Here is a 21627-nt window from a genome sequence, read left to right as displayed (position 1 = left end):
CTGCTCCAACTACTAATAAAACTACTGCTCCAACTACTAATAAAACTACTGTTCCAACTACTAATAAAACTACTGCTCCAACTACTAATAACACTACTGCTCCAACTACTAATAAAACTACTGTTCCAACTACTAATAAAACTACTGCTCCAACTACTAATACAACTACTGCTCCAACTACTAATACAACTACTGCTCCAACTACTAATAAAACTACTGCTCCAACTACTAATAAAACTACTGTTCCAACTACTAATAAAACTTCTGCTCCAACTACTAATAAAACTTCTGCTCCAACTACTAATCCAACTACTGCTCCAACTACTAATCCAACTACTGCTCCAACTACTGCTCCAACTACTAATAAAACTACTGCTCCAACTACTAATAAAACTACTGCTCCAACTACTAATCCAACTACTGCTCCAACTACTAATAAAACTACTGCTCCAACTACTAATAAAACTACTGCTCCAACTACTAATAAAACTACTGCTCCAACTACTAATAAAACTACTGTTCCAACTACTAATAAAACTACTGCTCCAACTACTAATAAAACTTCTGCTCCAACTACTAATAAAACTTCTGCTCCAACTACTAATCCAACTACTGCTCCAACTACTAATCCAACTACTGCTCCAACTACTAATAAAACTACTGCTCCAACTACTAATAAAACTACTGTTCCAACTACTAATAAAACTTCTGCTCCAACTACTAATCCAACTACGGCTCCAACTACTAATAAAACTACTGCTCCAACTACTAATTAAACTACTGCTCCAACTACTAATAATAGTAAGTACCTATAATATATCCATACAAATATCTTCACATGGTGATGTTTCTATTAGCTAGTTAAAAACACAAACTGTTTGTTCTTTAACATTTGAAAAATGGCTTCCTTAAATTCAGTGTTTTTTCTATAGGTACATAATTCCAGTCAGTCGGGCCTTTGTATCTGAAAGATCTTACTCTAACCTCATGATATACCCTTGGACTTTAATTGCTGCGGTTGTTGAAATAAGTCATGTGAGTCTTGTAAAGATAGGTGTTCCTTAAATTTAAGTTGACACACTTAAAAATAAATTGTGACCAATGCAGTTGTCTTCTGTTTGGGAGTGACAGCCCATTTAGTGATTCAGACAATGTGTCTTATAATGGCATCATACGAAGATTCATATCCATTCTAGTATTCTAATTCCTAACTCTGTCTGTAGCACCCTAATAATGGTGAGGTCACTTTGAAGTCATTGTGAGGTCACTTCCTCCCCCTGGTCCACTTCCTACTGTCTCAACATAGAATTAGAATGATCAGAACAGACATTCCTGATTAATGCAAACTTTGTGGCTTTGGATAAAAGTGATCTTGGCTTTGTCCTTTCTACTCATTCTAATTCTATTGCAACAAGTCCTGCTCTGCCGCCATGTTGAGTCAGATATAAAAAGAGTTATGATGAGTCATGTCTCCTCGCTCTAACTCTATGTGACTTCTTCCTCCTCGGGCAGGTTGCCGGGGCAGGGCTCCATTGTTACTGCGACGGCCATTCCACTGCGTCCTAGCAACATGTTGGTGATGGACGTCCACTGGTTGGTGTCAGGGCGGTAACTCTCAACGCTGGTTGGTGTCAGGGCGGTAACTCTCAACGCTGGTTGGTGTCAGGGCGGTAAGTCTCAACGCTGGTTGGTGTCAGGGCGGTAACTCTCAATGCTGGTTGGTGTCAGGGCGGTAACTCTCAACGCTGGTTGGTGTCAGGGCGGTAACTCTCAACGCTGGTTGGTGTCAAGGCGGTAAGTCTCAACGCTGGTTGGTGTCAGGGCGGTAACTCTCAATGCTGGTTGGTGTCAGGGCGGTAACTCTCAACGCTGGTTGGTGTCAGGGCGGTAAGTCTCAATGCTGGTTGGTGTCAGGGCGGTAAGTCTCAACGCTGGTTGGTGTCAGGGCGGTAAGTCTCAATGCTGGTTGGTGTCAGGGAGGTAAGTCTCAATGCTGGTTGGTGTCAGGGCGGTAAGTCTCAACGCTGGTTGGTGTCAGGGCGGTAAGTCTCAATGCTGGTTGGTGTCAGGGCGGTAAGTCTCAACGCTGGTTGGTGTCAGGGCGGTAAGTCTCAATGCTGGTTGGTGTCAGGGCGGTAAGTCTCAACGCTGGTTGGTGTCAAGGCGGTAAGTCTCAATGCTGGTTGGTGTCAGGGCGGTAACTCTCAACGCTGGTTGGTGTCAGGGCGGTAACTCTCAACGCTGGTTGGTGTCAGGGAGGTAACTCTCAACGCTGGTTGGTGTCAGGGCGGTAACTCTCAACGCTGGTTGGTGTCAGGGCGGTAACTCTCAACGCTGGTTGGCGTCAGGGCGGTAACTCTCAACGCTGGTTGGCGTCAGGGCGGTAACTCTCAACGCTGGTTGGCGTCAGGGCGGTAACTCTCAACGCTGGTTGGCGTCAGGGCGGTAACTCTCAACGCTGGTTGGCGTCAGGGCGGTAACTCTCAACGCTGGTTGGCGTCAGGGCGGTAACTCTCAACGCTGGTTGGCGTCAGGGCGGTAACTCTCAACGCTGGTTGGCGTCAGGGCGGTAATCCTCAACGCTGGTTGGCGTCAGGGCGGTAACTCTCAACGCTGGTTGGCGTCATGGGGGTAACTCTCAACGCTGGTTGGCGTCAGGGCGGTAACTCTCAACGCTGGTTGGAGTCAGGGCGGTAACTCTCAACGCTGGTTGGTGTCAGGGCGGTAACTCTCAACGCTGGTTGGCGTCAGGGCGGTAACTCTCAACGCTGGTTGGCGTCAGGGCGGTAACTCTCAACGCTGGTTGGCGTCAGGGCGGTAACTCTCAACGCTGGTTGGCGTCAGGGCGGTAACTCTCAACGCTGGTTGGCGTCAGGGCGGTAACTCTCAACGCTGGTTGGCGTCAGGGCGGTAACTCTCAACGCTGGTTGGCGTCAGGGCGGTAATCCTCAACGCTGGTTGGCGTCAGGGCGGTAACTCTCAACGCTGGTTGGCGTCATGGGGGTACTCTCAACGCTGGTTGGCGTCAGGGCGGTAACTCTCAACGCTGGTTGGTGTCAGGGCGGTAACTCTCAACGCTGGTTGGTGTCAGGGCGGTAACTCTCAACGCTGGTTGGCGTCAGGGCGGTAACTCTCAACGCTGGTTGGCGTCAGGGCGGTAAGTCTCAACGCTGGTTGTTGTCAGGGCGGTAACTCTCAACGCTGGTTGGTGTCAGGGCGGTAACTCTCAACGCTGGTTGTTGTCAGGGCGGTAAGTCTCAACGCTGGTTGGTGTCAGGGCGGTAACTCTCAACGCTGGTTGGTGTCAGGGCGGTAACTCTCAACGCTGGTTGGCGTCAGGGCGGTAACTCTCAACGCTGGTTGGCGTCAGGGCGGTAATCCTCAACGCTGGTTGGCGTCAGGGCGGTAACTCTCAACGCTGGTTGGCGTCATGGGGGTAACTCTCAACGCTGGTTGGCGTCAGGGCGGTAACTCTCAACGCTGGTTGGTGTCAGGGCGGTAACTCTCAACGCTGGTTGGCGTCAGGGCGGTAACTCTCAACGCTGGTTGGCGTCAGGGCGGTAACTCTCAACGCTGGTTGGCGTCAGGGCGGTAACTCTCAACGCTGGTTGTTGTCAGGGCGGTAACTCTCAACGCTGGTTGGTGTCAGGGCGGTAACTCTCAACGCTGGTTGTTGTCAGGGCGGTAAGTCTCAACGCTGGTTGGTGTCAGGGCGGTAACTCTCAACGCTGGTTGGTGTCAGGGCGGTAACTCTCAACGCTGGTTGTTGTCAGGGCGGTAACTCTCAACGCTGGTTGGTGTCAGGGCGGTAACTCTCAACGCTGGACAGAAACCCTGTGGAAGCGGGATGGAGCGGGAGAGAGAGGAAGAGGGATGGAAGGGCAGAGAGAGAAAGAGGGATGGAAGGGCATAGAGGAAGAGGAGAGAAGAAGAGGGAGAGAAAGGAAGAGGGAGAGAGAGGAAGAGGAGAGAGGAAGAGGGAGAGAAAGGAAGAGGGAGAGAGAGGAGAGAGAGGAAGAGGAGAGAGAGAGAAACAGGAAGAGTGAATCCAAGGCTCAGCAGGAGCAACATGGTATCTGGTTCTAAAGTTGGCCAAACTCTCCAGAGAGATGGCAGGTTTCTCCACACTCACCCAGTATGAAGATGGGTCCCTGGTAGATGGTGACCCCGTGAGCGCTGCGGCAGTGCTGCATGGCGGCCACTGGCTCCCACACATCTCTGGTTACACTGTACCTCTCCATGGAGCTGAGCTGGGTATGGCCGTCATACCCTCCTACTGCATACAGGTACGAGTCCACACACACCAAACCTACACACACACACAGAGGGAGAAACGCTATCCACACACTTTGACAGGTGTATACACACACACACACACACACTCACTCAGTCCGCTGCGTACAGTAGTCATGGGGGCTAGTTGGTGCCAGGTGTTGGAGTCGGGGTGGAACCTCTCTGCTGTGTTCCAGCGGTTCTGGCCATTGAACCCTCCTACCTTGTACAGAGTCCCCCCACAACCTGCTACCCCCGCCCCCAGACTGACATGGGGCTCACAAACACCCAGCAGTTAACCTCTGGGTCATACCTGGCAGAGAGAGAGAACATTTATGGTGGTGGTTGTCTTAAAGCTGCAATGTGTCACTTTTTAGGCGACCCAACCAAATTCACATAGAAATGTCAGTTAAAGAAAGCAAATCTAAGAAGCAGTAGATCTGCTCTATGTGTGTTATTTCTATGCTTCCCATTCTTAAGTTTTGCATCTTTTACTTTCGGTTTTGTACACCAGCTTCAAACAGCTGAAAATACAATATTTTTGGTTATGGAAAATATATTTCACAGCGGTTTAGATGGTACAATGATTCTCTACACTATACTTGCTTGTTTTGTCACATAAACTGAAATTTGGCGAACGATTAGAATTTTAACAACCAGGAAATGGTGTAGCGATTTCTGCATAGTGCATCTTTAATTCTCATTATCATTGTTATCATCATGACCTGAGTGCATTGGACTGTAGGAGCTATCAGAGTGTGAGTTTGATAGTATAACTAACTCATTTGTATAGGAGCCAGGTAACTTACAGTGGATTAACTAAAGCTACCAGCTTTGTGCGGTGTCCAGTAACACGCTGTGTGGGAGGGTGGGAGAGCAACGGAGAGGAGAGGCAAGGGTGGATGGATGGAAGGAGGGAAGGGAGATAGAAAAAAGTCAGGAAGGACACATCTCTGAGGTATTCTACCAGAGCCACGGGTCCTGTAACGACATTCCGGTGAAGATGATTTCCCTACCTGTTAGCCACTCAGAAGCGAGTTGTGAAGCATTCCTAACCAGATTGACATTCCTTGGAAGTGGGTACCAACACAGCCGGACCAAAGGCTGTCACACTAATTAGTCAGGAATTTCTACATTATCTTGGGGAATTTACACTACCTCTCTCTCTCTGTCTTCTCTCCTCTACCTATTTCTCTTTCCTCCACCTCTCCACAGTGTTATGATGTGTGGACCCCTGGGACCCCCCCCCCCCCCACGGCGTAAATGCTCCCGTCCACCACGGCCACCCCCACCCTGTTCCTGGGGGAGTTGAGGGAGGCGTGCTGGCTCCGCTGATTGGTCATGGGGTTGTAGCAGCACAGGGAACTGGACTCAGTGTTGTTCTGTAGGGACAGGTTCCTGCCTCCCACCTGAGGATGAGGGAAATAGGGAGGGAGAGAGAGGGAGGGAGGGATGGAGAGGGGGAGGGGTTAGATAGACCTACAAGGCTGTAAAAAGCAAGGTGTGTGTGTGTGCATTCGTGTACCGTGTAGAGCAGGCAAAACAGCACACAGGAGCCCAGGCCACTGCAGGGAGATGTCAGCCAGCTACAGCCAGACGTTCCTACCAGGGTCAAAGGCCTCCATAGAAGACAGAGAATGCTGCCGATACCTGGGATGGAACACAAGAGGATCAGACAGTACTTAACCGTATCAGGATTATATCATCATACTCGTATGATATCTTATCATCCAATTATCTCATTGTATCGTATCCTACGCTCTACTATCCTACTACACCCCATCCCATCATATGTTTGTAGACTACCCTCCGGCTACGTAGATAAGCTGTGTTCCACGGTGAGGCGCAGGGGGGAGGGGCTTCCTCAACGCCATTTCCTGGAATATCTTCGACAGGAAGTGTCTACAGGAGTTGGCCTGGAATGAAGGAACGTGAAAATAGAAAAATGATTGAATTTGGTATTCCTCAATCTATCAATCAATCCCAGCAGCCGGTCATAGATGAATAGACGACATAGGTTTCATAGATAGGGACTTGCCTCGCTGAGGATGGGGCATGGCTGGAGCTGTATCTTGATGAACTTGGGAGGCAGAGCGTAGACGTGGAGAGCATTGAGGAGGGCGTGGAGATAGGGAGCTCTGCTCTCCACGTCCCATCGCACCCAGTCTGTACAAGCCTTGTACACCTGACATCAAGGAGCTCATGGTCACACTTTGGCAGACAGTTATCTTGATTTTCACATAGAAATATGCATATAAGTGAAGTATATAAATATACACCTCAGGATAAACCATGTATATAGAATATAAATCCATACCTGGGACTCACAGAGCACCTTGAGGCTGTCCTGGCTGATGAGCTCCAACAGACTGAAGAACTCCTCCTCTTTGGTTACCTGGGGTTGGGACAAATAGACACACAGTCAACACACGTCACATGCTCACCAACACAGTCCGTCAAAGCATTTCTATATCCGACTAAGCACACTGTTTTTGTCTATAAGGAACAGGTGACGTCAGGGGACCCTTCACCAAACAGTTGGACTTCTCATGGTCTTATATAACATTGATAAAACTTACCAACCTTGACATTTTAACGACGTGTCTCTTGTACACGTTCTGCTTAACTGAGATGTGTGTGTGTGTGTATAAGTCGGGGGTCTGAGCCTCATAAAGTGCATCATATCTGAACAGGTATCGTTTCACAATGAGGGGTACTGTTGCTCTGCTGGTGTTGCTGTTCTGTCTGTCTGGGGCATGGACTCAGGAGGAGAGTGGAGGGTGTTCTGTCTGTCTGGAACATGGACTCAGGAGGAGAGTGAAGGGTGTTCTGTCTGTCTGGGGCATGGACTCAGGAGGAGAGTGGAGGGTGTTCTGTCTGTCTGGAACATGGACTCAGGAGGAGAGTGGAGGGTGTTCTGTCTGTCTGGGGCATGGACTCAGGAGGAGAGTGGAGGGTGTTCTGTCTGTCTGGAACATGGACTCAGGAGGAGAGTGGAGGGTGTTCTGTCTGTCTGGAACATGGACTCAGGAGGAGAGTGGAGGGTGTTCTGTCTGTCTGGAACATGGACTCAGGAGGAGAGTGGAGGGTGTTCTGTCTGTCTGGAACATGGACTCAGGAGGAGAGTGGAAGGGTCAGAGAGTGACATCATTCAACAGGGACACAGTGCAGGGAGAGAGAGCAGGAGAGTGAGGGTCAGATAGAGAGACGACCAACGAACAGACCACCACCGCCCCTGACATCTGGACTGAGATGAAGGAGCTGAGAGACATGGTGCACAACCTGAGAACCATCGTGGTGGAGCAGAGAGAGAAGCTGAGGAACATGGAGGTCAGAGTGACAGCCAGTGAGGCTGAGGTATAGAAACAGAGAAACACAGTGGTGGACCTTAGAAGCCACCATGAGGAAGCTGAAGATAAAGGACACAGGTGATTTAACAGGTGTGGTTGTAAAAGGTGTAAATGGAAGGAAATAAGTCAGTCACAGCGTCCTGCTGTTTATAATGACTTGAGGAAGGGTTAACATTGTCATGTTGGATGTAATGTTACTGGTGACTCTTAGTGTGAATATGTCTGTTGTTTTCAGGCCTGGAGGCCATACTGAGTGCCAGTGAGAGCTGACGAGGGCAGCTGCAGCTATAGTAAAACGGATGTAAACAACACTGATTTTGAGTTGGGGATCAGTTCATTTCACCAAATCTACATTGCTGCAGAATTCACTGTTGCACAAATATAATGTATTGAATACCATTGAGAACCTGTGAACCATAAAATATACTGTCGATTGCACTCTGATTGAGAATAGAAGAATGATGTAAATGTTTCAGTATCAAGTAATTCTACTGTTTTCTCTCCTGTGTTCATGGGCAAACCAAAAGTGGTCTTCTCTGCTGGTTTGAGCCACAATTGACCTGTAGGCCCCTTCAATAATGTCACCACCCCAGTCTACACCAGAGTCATCACCAACATCGGCAAGACCTATGACCCAACAACAGCCTTTACGGCCCAACCATATAGAATGTTTTTGATTGAATTTAGTCTAGGAGTTCAAGCGTGTATGCAAAATGTCCTTGTCCTCTGCTCCAGGTATCTCCACCAGTAAGTAAGTGTACTAGAGATTCACTGCCATTAACACATGTTCCAGTGCCTTCAAAAACGATTCACTCCCCTATACTGTTTCCACATTTTGTTGTGTTACGGCCTGAATAAGTGTGATTTTGTTTGTAGAACATTTTTCTAAATGAATTTAAAAAATGAAAAGCTGAAATGTCTTGAGTCATTAAGTATTCAACCCCTTCCTTATGGCTAGCTTAAATAAGTTCAGGAGTAAAACTCTGCTTAACAAGTCACATAATCATTTGCATGGACTCACTCTGTGATCAATAGTGCTTAACATGATTTTTGAATGACTAGCTCATCTCTGTACCCCACACATACAGATAATTGTAAGGTCCCTCAATCGAATTTTAAGCACAGATTCAACCAAAGACCAGGGAGGTTTTTAATGCTCTCAAAAAAGGGCACCGATTAGTAGATGTGTAAAAATAAAAAAGCAGATGCTGAATATCACTTTGAGCATGGTGAAGTAATTAATTAGGCTTTGGATGGTGTATCAATACACCCAGTCACTACAAAGATACGTGTCCTTCCTAACTCAGTTGCCAGAGAGGAAGGAAATTGCTCAGGGGTTTCACCATGAAACAAATGGTGATTTTAAACAGTTAGAGTGATAGGCTGTGATATGAGAAAACAGAGGATGGATCAACAGCATTCTATTTACTCCACAATAGTAACCTAAATGACAGAGTGAAAAAAATATACCCTGTACAAAATAAAAATATTCCAAAACATGCATCCTGTTTGCAACAAGGCAAGTCCTGAATACAAAGCGTTATGTTTGGGGAAAAACCATCACTGAGAACCACTCTCCATATTTTCATGCATGGTGGTGGCTTCATCATGTTATGGGTATGCTTGTCATTGGCAAGGACTAGGTCGTTTTTTTGGATAAAACAAAAACGGAATAGAGCTAAGCACAGGCAAAATCCTAGAGGAAAACCTGGCTCAGTCTTCTTTCCAACAGAAACGGAGACAAATTCACCTTTCAGCAGGACAATAACCTAAAACATAAGGCCAAATCTACACTGGAGTTGTTTAAACAAGATGACATCAAATGTTCCGGAGTGGTCTAGTTACAGTTTTAACATAAATCGTTTTAACATAAATATTGTTCAATCCAGGTGTTCAAAGCTCTTAGAGACTTACAGCTGGAATCACTGCCAAAGGTTTTTCTAACAGATATTCTCTCAGGGGGGTGAATACTTATCTAATCAAGATAGAGTTTCATTTTTAATATAAACTCAGCAAAAAAAGAAACGCCCTCTCACTGTCAACTGCATTTATTTTCAGCAAACTTAACATGGTACCTGATTCAACTAATAAGGTAATGCACAAGGATAATGCTGTATTTTACAGTCCTTATACAGCTTTATAAGTAGGAACAAAGAGCAGCCCTCTCACCTTGAAGTTGGCGGTCATGTCCTCATAGTGTAGAGTGTAGAGACGTGTAGAGTGATGTCACACAGCACGTGTCTTCTGAAGTCCTCCATGGCCTGCAGGGCTCTGGAGGGGTGGGTCTCTATGGTGTAGTCCAGGTACCCAGACCCCCACATCAACGGCACCACGATGGCAGAGAAATCTGCATCCCTGGTGAGGCGCTTCTTCCTGGGGCACAGCATCCTGACCGATGGGGGGGTGGAGGTTGTGGGAGTTTGTCTGTCTTAGGGACTAATTAACCAATCAATGGACTAAGCATTGATTTTCCCTGAATTTATTTACCTTTATTTAACTAGGCAAGTAAGTTAAGAACAAATTCTTATTTTCAATGATGGCCTAGGAACAGTGGGTTAACTGCCTTGTTCAGGGGCAGAATGACAGATTTGTACCTTGTCAACTCAGGGATTTGAACTTGCAACCTTTCGGTTACTAGCCCAATGCTCTAACCACTAGGCTACCCTGCCGCCCCAATCCCCCAAGTCGAATGATTGTGACAGTGCAGTCACTCAACGCGTGATACTTATCGATATTACTAAACGTTCAGGAGGAGTGTGGGTTTTCCCACGCAATATCTGTTATTACAAATCAAAGTCCTAAACAAGTAACAGCCACGTACCCCTCCATTTGTCCGATTTGATGATAACTTCCATCCATCACTGTTGGCAGTATTTCCTCCAGAGTCAATGTGTTGATAATATTTTCACCTCTCTAGCATAGCTACAACACACACATCATCAACGCTAGTTAGTCAGATATCACAAAAGAAACCAGTCATGTTGCTGAGATTACTGATTTCATCCAAACACTTCTAGTTCAGTCCAGCAATTCCATATTCAGTCCAAAGATTCCAATTTTAGTCCAGAAATGCCTAAATTAGTCCATGATATCTCAGCTTTTGGTCCTGATATTTCTGGTTTAAGAACTATTCCTATTAGTCCATGGAGTTCTAGTTCAGTCCAGAGATTCCATCTTTAGAGCAGATATTTCCCATTTAGTCCATGAGATTCCAGCTTGGTCCTTTGGTGTTGGGCCTCCAGTTCTGGGGTTCTGGGATGAATCATTGGTTGGCCATTCTTCACTTTTTGTCCTCTAAATCCATTATGTCCAAGATAGATGACACCAGGGATGATCTGGTGGCTTCTGTTTGTCTGGGAGCAAATTAAGACAATATAGTCATTAGGAGAGGCAGCATGTGTGTATCCAATGGAGTGTGTGTGTGTGTGTATGTATGTATGTATGTATGTATGTATGTATGTATGTATGTGTGTGTGTATGTATGTATGTATGTATGTATGTATGTATGTATGTATGTATGTATGTATGTATGTGTGTATATATATATATATATATATATATATATATATATATACATATATATATATATATACACACATGGAGGTCTGGATTTGGAGTCACACTAAAAATTAAAGTGGAAAACCACACTACAGGCTGATCCAACTTTGATGTAATGTCCTTAAAACAAGTCAAAATGAGGCTCAGTAGTGTGTGTGGCCTCCATGTGCCTGTATGACCTCCCTACAACGCCTGGGCATGCTCCTGATGAGGTGGCGGATGGTCTCCTGAGGGATCTCCTCCCAGACCTGGAATAAAGCATCCGCCAACTCCTGGACAGTCTGTGGTGCAACGTAGCGTTGGTGGATGGAGCGAGATGTGTCCCAGATGTGCTCAATTGGATTCAGGTCTGGGGAACGGGCGGGCCAGTACATAGCATCAATGCCTTCCTCTTGCAGGAACTGCTGACACACTCCAGCCACATGAGGTCTAGCATTGTCTTGCATTAGGAGGAACCCAGGGCCAACCGCACCAGCATATGGTCTCACAAGGGGTCTGAGGATCTCATCTCGGTACCTAATGGCAGTCAGGCTACCTCTGGCGAGCACATGGAGGGCTGTGCGGCCCCCCAAAGAAATGCCACCCCACACCATGACTGACCCACCGCCAAACCGGTCATGCTGGAGGATGTTGCAGGCAGCAGAACGTTCTCCACGGCATCTCCAGACTCTGTCACGTCTGTCAGGTGCTCAGTGTGAACCTGCTTTCATCTGTGAAGAGCACAGGACGCCAGTGGCGAATTTGCCAATCTTGGTGTTCTCTGGCAAATGCCAAACGTCCTGCACGGTGTTGGGCTGTAAGCACAACCCCCACCTGTGGACGTCGGGCCCTCATACCACCCTCATGGAGTCTGTTTCTGACCGTTTGAGCAGACACATGCACATTTGTGGCCTGCTGGAGGTCATTTTGCAGGGCTCTGGCAGTGCTCCTCCTGCTCCTCCTTGCACAAAGGCGGAGGTAGCGGTCCTGCTGCTGGGTTGTTGCCCTCCTACGGCCTCCTCCACGTCTCCTGATGTACTGGCCTGTCTCCTGGTAGCGCCTCCATGCTCTGGACACTACGCTGACAGACACAGCAAACCTTCTTGCTACAGCTCGCATTGATGTGCCATCCTGGATGAGCTGCACTACCTGAGCCACTTGTGTGGGTTGTAGACTCCGTCTCATGCTACCACTAGAGTGAAAGCACCGCCAGCATTCAAAAGTGACCAAAACATCAGCCAGGAAGCATAGGAACTGAGAAGTGGTCTATGGTCACCACCTGCAGAACCACTCCTTTATTGGGGGTGTCTTGCTTATTGCCTATAATTTCCACCTGTTGTCTATTCCATTTGCACAACAGCATGTGAAATGTATTGTCAATCAGTGTTGCTTCCTAAGTGGACAGTTTGATTTCACAGAAGTGTGATTGACTTGGAGTTACATTGTGTTGTTTAAGTGTTCCCTTTATTTATTTGAGCAGTATATATATATATATATAAATATAAATATATATATATATGTTTTAACCCCCCCCCCACACACACACACACCACCGTTATTGTCATAATTGTAATTTTGGTTAAAATGGTTTTGAGCTTGTAACATATCCTTTAAAATTGGCTTTGGCATACCTAATGAATAGAACACAGCATTGATGACACCCCTATCTCAAAAACAAATGGTTTTAAACTTTTGGAAATTAAGCTGTTCTGCTCTTAAAATGATTACCAACTTCATGTACACTAAAACAAAAAATTAAAAACGCAGCATGCAACAATTTTTTTGATTTTACTGAGTTACAGTTCATTTTAGGAAATCAGTCAATTGTTATAAATTAAAATCAGGCCCTAAACTATGGATTTCACATGACTGGGTAAACAGATATGCATCTGTTGGTCACAGATTCCTTAAATTAAAAAAAAGAGTTAGGGGTCGTGGATCAGAAAACCAGTCAATATCTGGCATGACCACCATTTGCCTCATGCAGCGTGACACATCTCCTTCGCATAGAGTTGATCAGCCTGTTGATTTTGGCCTGTAGTCCCACTCCTCTTCAATGGCTGTGCGACGTTGCTGGATATTGGCGGGAACTGGAACAAGCTGTCGTACACTTCAATCCAGAGGATCCCAAACATGCTCAATGGGTGACATGTCTCGTGAGTATGCAGGCCACGGAAGAACTGGGACATTTTCAGCTTCCAGGAATTATTTACAGATCCTTGCGAAATGGGGCTGTGCATTATCATTCTGAGACATGAGGTGATGGTGGCAGATGAATGGCACGACAATGGGCCTCTCTTCACAACGTTAACATCAGCAAACCGCTCGACCACACAACACCATCTGCCCGGTACAATTGAAACCGGCATTCATCCATGAAAAGCACGCTTCTCCAGCGTGCCAGTGGCCATCGAAGGTGAGCATTTTCCCACTGAAGTCGGTTTCGACACCAAACTGCAGTCAGGTCAAGACCCTTGTGAGGAAGACGAGCATGCAGATGAGCTTCACCGAGACGGTTTCTGACAGTTTGTGTAGAAGTCCTTCAATTGTGCAAGCCCACAGTTTCATCAGCTGTGCGGGTGGCTGGTCTCAGACGATCCCGCAGGTGAAGAAGCCGGATGTGGAGGTCCTGGGCTGGCGTGGTTACACCTGGTCTGAGGTTGTGAGACTGGTTGGACGTACGGACAAATTCTCTGAAACAACAGCTCTGATGGACATTCCTGCAGTCAGCATGCCAATTGCATGTTCCCTCAAAACTTGAGACATCTGTGGCATTGTGTTGTGTGACAAAACTGCACATTTTAGATTGGCCTTTTATTGTCCCCAGCACAAGGTGCACCTGTGTAATAATAATGCTGTTTAATCAGCTTCTTGATATGCCACACCTGTCAGGTGAATGGATTATCTTGGCAAATGAGAAATGCTCACTGACAGGGATGTAAACACATTTGTGCACAACATTTGAGAGAAATAAACTTTTTGTGCGGATGGAACATTTCTGGGATCTTTTATTTCAGCTCATGAAAGATGGGACCAACACTTTACATGTTGAGATTATATTTTTGTTCGGTATAAATATGAAAAATTGCTATTGTTTCACTTCCTTAAGGTTTATAAATAGAGAGGACAAACAATCATACCAGAAATGATATAGGCCTAGTGTGGTGTGTGTGTGTGTGTCACCCTACAGCTAGCCTGACCACAAGTCTGAAGACCGAAACCCACCAGCCAGGAGAAAGAGGGGGAGTGAGAGAGAGAAAGGGGGGGAAGGAAAGAGAGTGGTGAATGGGAAAAAGAGAGAGAGGGGATAGAAAAAGAGTAGGAGTGAGGGAGAGAAAGAGACCTTCATACCCCCCTCCACTACCTCCTATAAAAGGTCCATTGTCCTGAGCTGTGTCCCCTGGTATTGAACTCCTGATCTGGCTTAAGGGGTTTTAACACACCATAACTAACCCTGACGACACAGCAAATAAGCATACAGTCCACAGCAGACAGTGTGAAACATCTGCAGAACTACTGAAACAAAGTTACACTGCTGACTTACAGTACCAGTCAAAAGTTTGGACACACCTACTCATTCAAGGGTTTTTCTTTATTTTTTACTATTTTCTACATTGTAGAATAATAGTGAAGACAACTGTAAAATAACACGTATGGAATCATGTAATAACAAAAAGTGTTAAACAAATCAAAATTGATTTTATATTTTATATTCTTCAAAAGTAGCCACCCTTTGATGACAGCTTTGCACACTCTTGGCATTCTCTCAACCAGCTTCATGAGGAATGCTATTCCAACAGTCTTGAAGGAGTTCCAACATATGCAGAGCACTTGTTGGCTGCTTTTCCTTCACTCTGCGGTCCAACTCATCCCAAACCATCTCAAATTGGGTTGAGGTCAGGTGGTTGTGGAGGCCAGGTCATCTGATGCAGCACTCCATCACTCTCCTTCTTGGTCAAATAGCCCTTACACAGCCTGGAGATGTGTTGGGTCATTGTCCCGTTGAAAAACAAATGATAGTCCCACTAAGCGCAAACCAGATGGGATGGCGTATCGCTGCAGAATGCTGTGGTAGCTATGCTGGTTAAGTATGCCTTGAATTCTAAATAAATCACAGTGTCACCAGCAATGCACCCCCACCCCATCACACCTCCTCCTCCATGCTTCACGATGGGAACACCACATGTGGAGATCATCCGTTCACCTACTAAGCATCTCAAAAAGACTAACGGGTTGGAACCAAAAATCTCAAATTTGGACTCATCAGACCAAAGGACAGATTTCCACCGGTCTAACGTCCATTGCTTTTGTTTCTTGGCCCAAGCAAGTATTTTCTTCTTTCTGGTGTCCTTTAATAATGGTTTCTTTGCAGCAATTCAACCATGAAAGCCTGATTGCAGTCTCTTCTGAATAGTTGATGATATGTGTCTGTTACTTGAAATCTGTGAAGCATTTATTTGGGCTGCAATCTAAGGTGCAGTTAACTCTAATGAACTTATCCTCTGCAGCAGAGGTAACTCTGGGTCTTCCTTTCCTGTGGCGGTCCTCATGAGAGCCAGTTTCATCATAGCGCTTGATGGTTGTGGCGACTGCACTTGAAGAAACTTTAAAAGTTCCTGAAATTTTCCGGATTGACTGACCTTTAGGTCTTAAAGTAATGATGGACTGTCGTTGCTCTTTGCTTTTTTGAACTGTTCTTGCCATAATATGGACTTGATTTTTTACCAAATAGGGCCATCTTCTGTATACCACCCCTACCTTGTCACACACAACTGATTGGCTCAAACGCATTAAGAAGGAAAGAAATTCCACAAATGAACTTTTAGCAAGGCACACTTGTTAATTGAAATTCATTCCAGGTGACTACCTCATGAAGCTGGTTGAGAAAATGCCAAGAGTGAGCAAAGCTGTCATGAAGGCAAACGGTGGCTACTTTGAAGAATCTCAAATATATTTTGATTTGTTTAACACTTTTTTGGTTACTACATGATTCCATACTGTGTAATATTTCATTGTTTTGATGTCTTCACTATTATTCTTCAATGTATAAAATAGTAAATATAAAGAAAAACCCTGGAATGAGTAGGTGTGTCCAAACTTTTGAATAGTACTGTACATGCTATACAATGTAAACAAATACTAGTTGAAACTAAGATGCGGTTCTACATCACACACTATTCAGTCACTGTGACAGTAGCCAAACGTTAACCATTGACAGACTCAACAGTGGGTGTTTCCACATGTAACAGAACCAACGAGAACACACAGTGCTGTTCTATCACTGCGGGTTGCATCTCAATACTTTGAAGAGGCTTCCTCTCCTCAGCTCATCCCCTTCATCATTTAACAACCTGACTAGAGGCATTTACAATGGTATTTGCTATGTCATAGCATGACACTACAGTATTCACGCAATGCTGCTTGACACCGTTATCCATGTCAATTAAATCATTTCAGGCTAGAGGTTACATGCTGAGCAACCAAACATGGTCTGCAAATTAAACATTAACTGCCAACAAAGCAGTTTTAACCTTTGTTTTGCCAGTGGGATCAAAACAATTGTTTCACTTCAGTTCAATTGGATTTTAGAAAAATTGTGCATTTTTTCATAACAGGATGTGCACATGTACAGTACACACGACAGAGCATAGGCATGTTTCAACATTATGACTAATGAGATGGTGATTCTGACAGACAGGTGACTCAAAATAGGATTCATTTTGTGTGTGTGTATGTGTGTGTGTGTGTCACTATTTTACACTGTCATAAGGTATCTGGCAGACATATTTGACTACAAAGAACATAAAAGTCAACATACAAGTCAAACAATGATTAGACAATATATCAAACCATAGGCCCGAAAGATGAACAAAGTTACTGAACCCAGTTGTTACATAACTTCCTATGCTGGGGAAGGGTTAAACTCTATTCACTGGAACAACTGATAAGGTGCACATCATCTGAAACCACTCAAGAGTATATTAATAATGCTGATGACAACATGCAAAATCAATACCTTGATCTTGTTTATGTTCATTCATCATCATGACTCACTCCATAAATCAGCTATATTCTTGTTATAGATAAACGTATTCCCTTGAGATTGTCATTATTTATACTTATCAGAATGTTTATACAGACTTAGTTGTCAAACGAATAACTTTATCTCAATTTATCAGCTTCAAGGGCCCCCTACGGGCTTGAACACCAGGGCTACAGACCCTGTAAGAACCTGCATTAATCAGGCCCTGAATACACACTATGCAGCTGTTGCAAGAGCTCATTTTCACTGGCTGTCCACTTGTGTCAAAAACGACTGATAGGCAGCTTAAACTTCTTCACTTCAACCATTACTGCAATGCAATTCAACGTCAGGTTTCCAGGCAAGTTTAGATTGAGATATGTGAGCGGGAGTTAGTCATATGTGGCGCTCATCTGCTTCTAAATCAGTTTTCACTTCCTTTTAGACTGCAGTGCATTCAACAACAATAGGACATGTGAAACGTTAAATATTACACACACTGATATAGCCTAGCCCATCTGCTCAAATCAGTAGATACTCAACTCCCCTGCTATATTATATTTTAGGCTACAGGGATTTTATTCCAAAATAGTCGTTTCCAACTAGTGTTCTTTTCGCGGTTAAGGACACATTCTGACTGTCAGTATGGAAATCAGCCTGTCAAACTGCCGACGCAGTTGTCCTTTGATGACGCAACCGGGTCGGCCTTATTTCGGCACAAAAAAACAAAACTTGCCACTTCACTTAAATGACATCGCACCTATGGAATAAAACGAGTGATATTTTTGGATACATTTTAGACACATTCAGATGAACAATACCTCGTTTGAAGCTGTCTCCTGTGCTGTGTGCGAATGAACGCTGCGCGCTTCGCATTGACGTGGGGCATTCACATCACAGTAGATGCATCATATGCGCGCGGCACGATTTTTACATCACCATGACTTAGCAACTTCAACTTCATAGCAGCATAGCCCAGCAGCACAACTTCATTACTGACCCCCGGCAAGTACGCATAAAACAACAATAACAACATCCCAAGAAATTAACCCGATTACCCGACGATAATAACGCAAGATACGCCAACCCCAGCGCATTTTAGCGTGGCTGGCAGACTATCTATGACATCAGACACTTATACGCTCAAAACAAATAAACGCCCAAATACTAAGGTCCTAAACAGTTTATTTGAGTCATACATATAGTGCTCTAGGCCTATTCAATTAAACATGCACTACCTCAAACTGAAAGTCAAACAGATCACGAAGTGTGTGTGTGCAAGGTCAGCAGTTAATGAACAAAGAATGTGTACACATTGCTATGGGGAAAAGTAGTTTCACGGAACAGTATCATCAGAAAGTGCTGGGTGGTGGCACATTCTGATGTGGAGGCATCTGATGGAACGGTTTAATGGGACACCATGATGTTTGTTTGCATGCATTTCCCCTAAGGATTACAGCCACATTCTCGACGTTGTGGATCAGTGTATGGTTCGTTCAATCAATGGTTTCTCAATATGCATGATAGGATCACTACAGGGGCGAAAATCTGATATCAACTTTGGAGGGGACAATTACATTACATTTTCTCAAGAGCAATTCCTGAGGGGGACACCAAAAGTTGTGCTGTAACACATAGCCTACATTGTAATATGGTAAATGTATATTGAGGAACCAAAGAAATAAGGTGTTTGCCGTACTCCTAACTACCGGTACCCAAAACTACACAACTAATCACAACAGCAATACCATTGCCTTTAACAAATCTTAGTTCAGTCACCAGTTTAAGTTGACAGTGGGGGTATCCATGGCATTTTCCAATTATGTTCCTATTTTACAAGTCAAAAAAATGGAGAACCTTTCATAATGTTGCCAAACAAAGACTCAACAAACTTACCTGAGACTCCCTGTCTCTGGCAGTCTGTCCCTGCATATCTGTCCCCAACTCTGCTGTCTGTGTGCCATCTGTTGCCTGCTCTGCCTAATGACATCATTGTGAAACATTTCCATTAGAATTTCATTTCTTTCTTATGAACATTTTATCAACTAGTCTTTGAGATATTAGCCTACTAGGGTTCTTACTTTGCGTTTTGGTGTACTGAAAAATACTCTGATGTCCGTATTTTATTTTTCTGCCATTTTTCTACCTGGCTGGCTGGCTGGCTACACACACACACCGTGTGTAGGTTATTTACAGTAGGAGATGGGCTTCTATCATCTTATCTTTTATCATTCTATTTGGGCTTCGATCTAAAAGGTAGCTAGCAAATGTGAAACGGATTAAAATGACAAGAGTTGACAGCTGTATGAGTTCACCATTTACACAACATATGCTGCAACCTTTTGTAATTTTAATAGTTTGTTTCATATTGGCTGGCTTCCAACAATAGCTGAATTTGCAAAGCTAGCGAGCACCAATTCCGTTTCAGTGGTGTTTGCTAGAATCTTTAGAATCTACCCGGGTTAAATAAAGGTGAAATAAAATAAATAAATAAAAGTTCCCTTGTGACAATTTAGCTTTTGCAATGAGACCATTAAATATATTTAAGACAATGGTAGAAGAGAGTGTAGTTCTGTTTAGTTTGGACTTCAGTTTATCGCTAACCTTATCGCAGGGACTTTGAAGCACTAACTTACATCATCTGCATGCTGATCTTGGAATAAATTGACGATAGCAAAGATTCCATCTTTGACGAGGCCACATAAATGGAATAGGTACTAGCTAGCTTAATAGTTAATATTTGCGCGCTAGCTCTGCATATTCAGCTAGTGTGTGTGCGCGATTGACTGGATTAACCTCACTTCAGTTACATTCATTGAGTGCCTTTCAGACAGTAGATAAGACCCCTCTGTTACCTTGCCAACTAAGGAACTGGCAGTGGATCAAAACATTGTGAGGCAAAGGGTGGGGGGGGTCGCAATCTTTTGAAACTTAAAAACGCGCTATTAAGTGTCTATAATCAGCACAATTGCTTTCATTGTGTATTATTAATATTATTTAAATTACATAGTTATGTTTCAGTGATATATTGGGGGGGACAAATCCTATTTTTCCAAGGATGGGGGGGTCGTGTCCACCCCGTCCCCCCCTGGATTTCCGCCCCTGGATCACTAATACACGTAGCTTGTGTGGTGGATGATGTATATTTATCTAATCCCCTGTCTGTATCTGTGTTATAACGTCAATGCCCCTGTGACAACCATTTTGGACCCCCTTGTGGCCCCCCTAAATGTGGAGTATGAAATATTTTTTACATAACAAATTTTTGCTATCGTTCTTTTTTTACATCCGTTATTAGACAGTGGCAACGCGGAACACTAATGATTATGAACATGGTCTTTTGCCTGCTAATGCCTGCAATGCAGTGAAGAAAACGATATGACAACAATAACGTCTAATGTAACTGGCCCCTCTAACAGTACAACTGGCCCCAGCTTGGCCCCCCCCCAGTTGAAATGGTCTAGAACTGCCACTGTATGGGTGGTCCCGGGACTCAAACCCACTATCCTGGCATAGCAAGCACCAAAACTGGGGAACAATAGTATGTTAAAAATGTAGGTCGAATCCCGCCTCGGAAAATAAATAATATTTCTAAAAACAACTCGTCTCCAAAAGTGTTATTATTTTTCACATTTGAATTTAAGATCACCTGAGGATTATGGTAGCATAATCATAACGTATAGAAGTGTTGTTCTAATGAGGTTGGCTTATTATTAATATACTCCCGTTACATCGTTTATTGAGTTAGTATCTTCAATGATCAGTTATCTGTTGAGGTTTCTTGTGGACTGCATATTACCTGATATAATTCTAAATTCATCACGTCCCACTGGGCACAGACGCCACTTCAAGGCGGTGCAACTAACTATCAGGAAGGTGTTCCTAATGTTCTGTACACTCTGTGTATGTGGCTCTCAGAGGAAATTGTCATTCATCCCACTGGCACACACTGGTTGAATCAACGTCTATCCCACGTTGGTTCCACGTCATTTAATTGAAATGACGTGGAACCAACGTTGTTTCAACCACTGTGGGCCCAGTGAGAAGAATGGCAATTTCTTCTGAGAGCCACATACACGGAGTGTACAAAACATTAGGAACACCTTCCTAATATTGACTTGCACACCCTTTTGCCCTGAGAACAGTCTCAATTCATTGGGGCATGGACTATAGAAGGTGTCAAAAGCATTCCACAGGGATGCTGGCCCATTCTGTCATCATGAAGTGCTTTGAGAGGCTAGTTAAGGATCATATCACCTCTGCCTTACCTGACACCCTAGACCCACTTCAATTTGCTTACTGCCCCAGTAGATCCACAGACAATGCAATCGCCATCGCACTGCACACTGCCCTATCCTACAGTGCCTTGCGAAGGTATTCGGCCCCCTTGAACTTTTCAACCTTTTGCCACATTTCAGGCTTCAAACATAAAGATATGAAACTGTC

General features: G+C 44.6%; 1 protein-coding gene across 1 annotated transcript; it reads right to left on the bottom strand.

Moving 5' to 3' along the window:
• Positions 1–1112: 1112 nt before the first annotated feature.
• Positions 1113–18480, bottom strand: LOC115179791 (kelch-like ECH-associated protein 1). Its single transcript, XM_029741554.1, is given in 11 exon segments — positions 1113–3834; positions 4133–4585; positions 5565–5681; positions 5798–5849; positions 5851–5922; positions 6079–6188; positions 6311–6457; positions 6590–6667; positions 9792–10010; positions 10444–10975; positions 18003–18480. Coding segments are annotated over 8 exon segments (600 nt in total). The 5' UTR covers positions 9810–10010; positions 10444–10975; positions 18003–18480; the 3' UTR covers positions 1113–3834; positions 4133–4579.
• Positions 18481–21627: the final 3147 nt, after the last annotated feature.

The sequence above is a fragment of the Salmo trutta genome, chromosome 39, assembly GCF_901001165.1.
Source record: "Salmo trutta chromosome 39, fSalTru1.1, whole genome shotgun sequence".
NCBI lineage: Eukaryota > Metazoa > Chordata > Actinopteri > Salmoniformes > Salmonidae > Salmo > Salmo trutta.
Note: the sequence above shows the minus strand (reverse complement) of the source record. Positions and strands in the feature narration are given on the sequence as shown.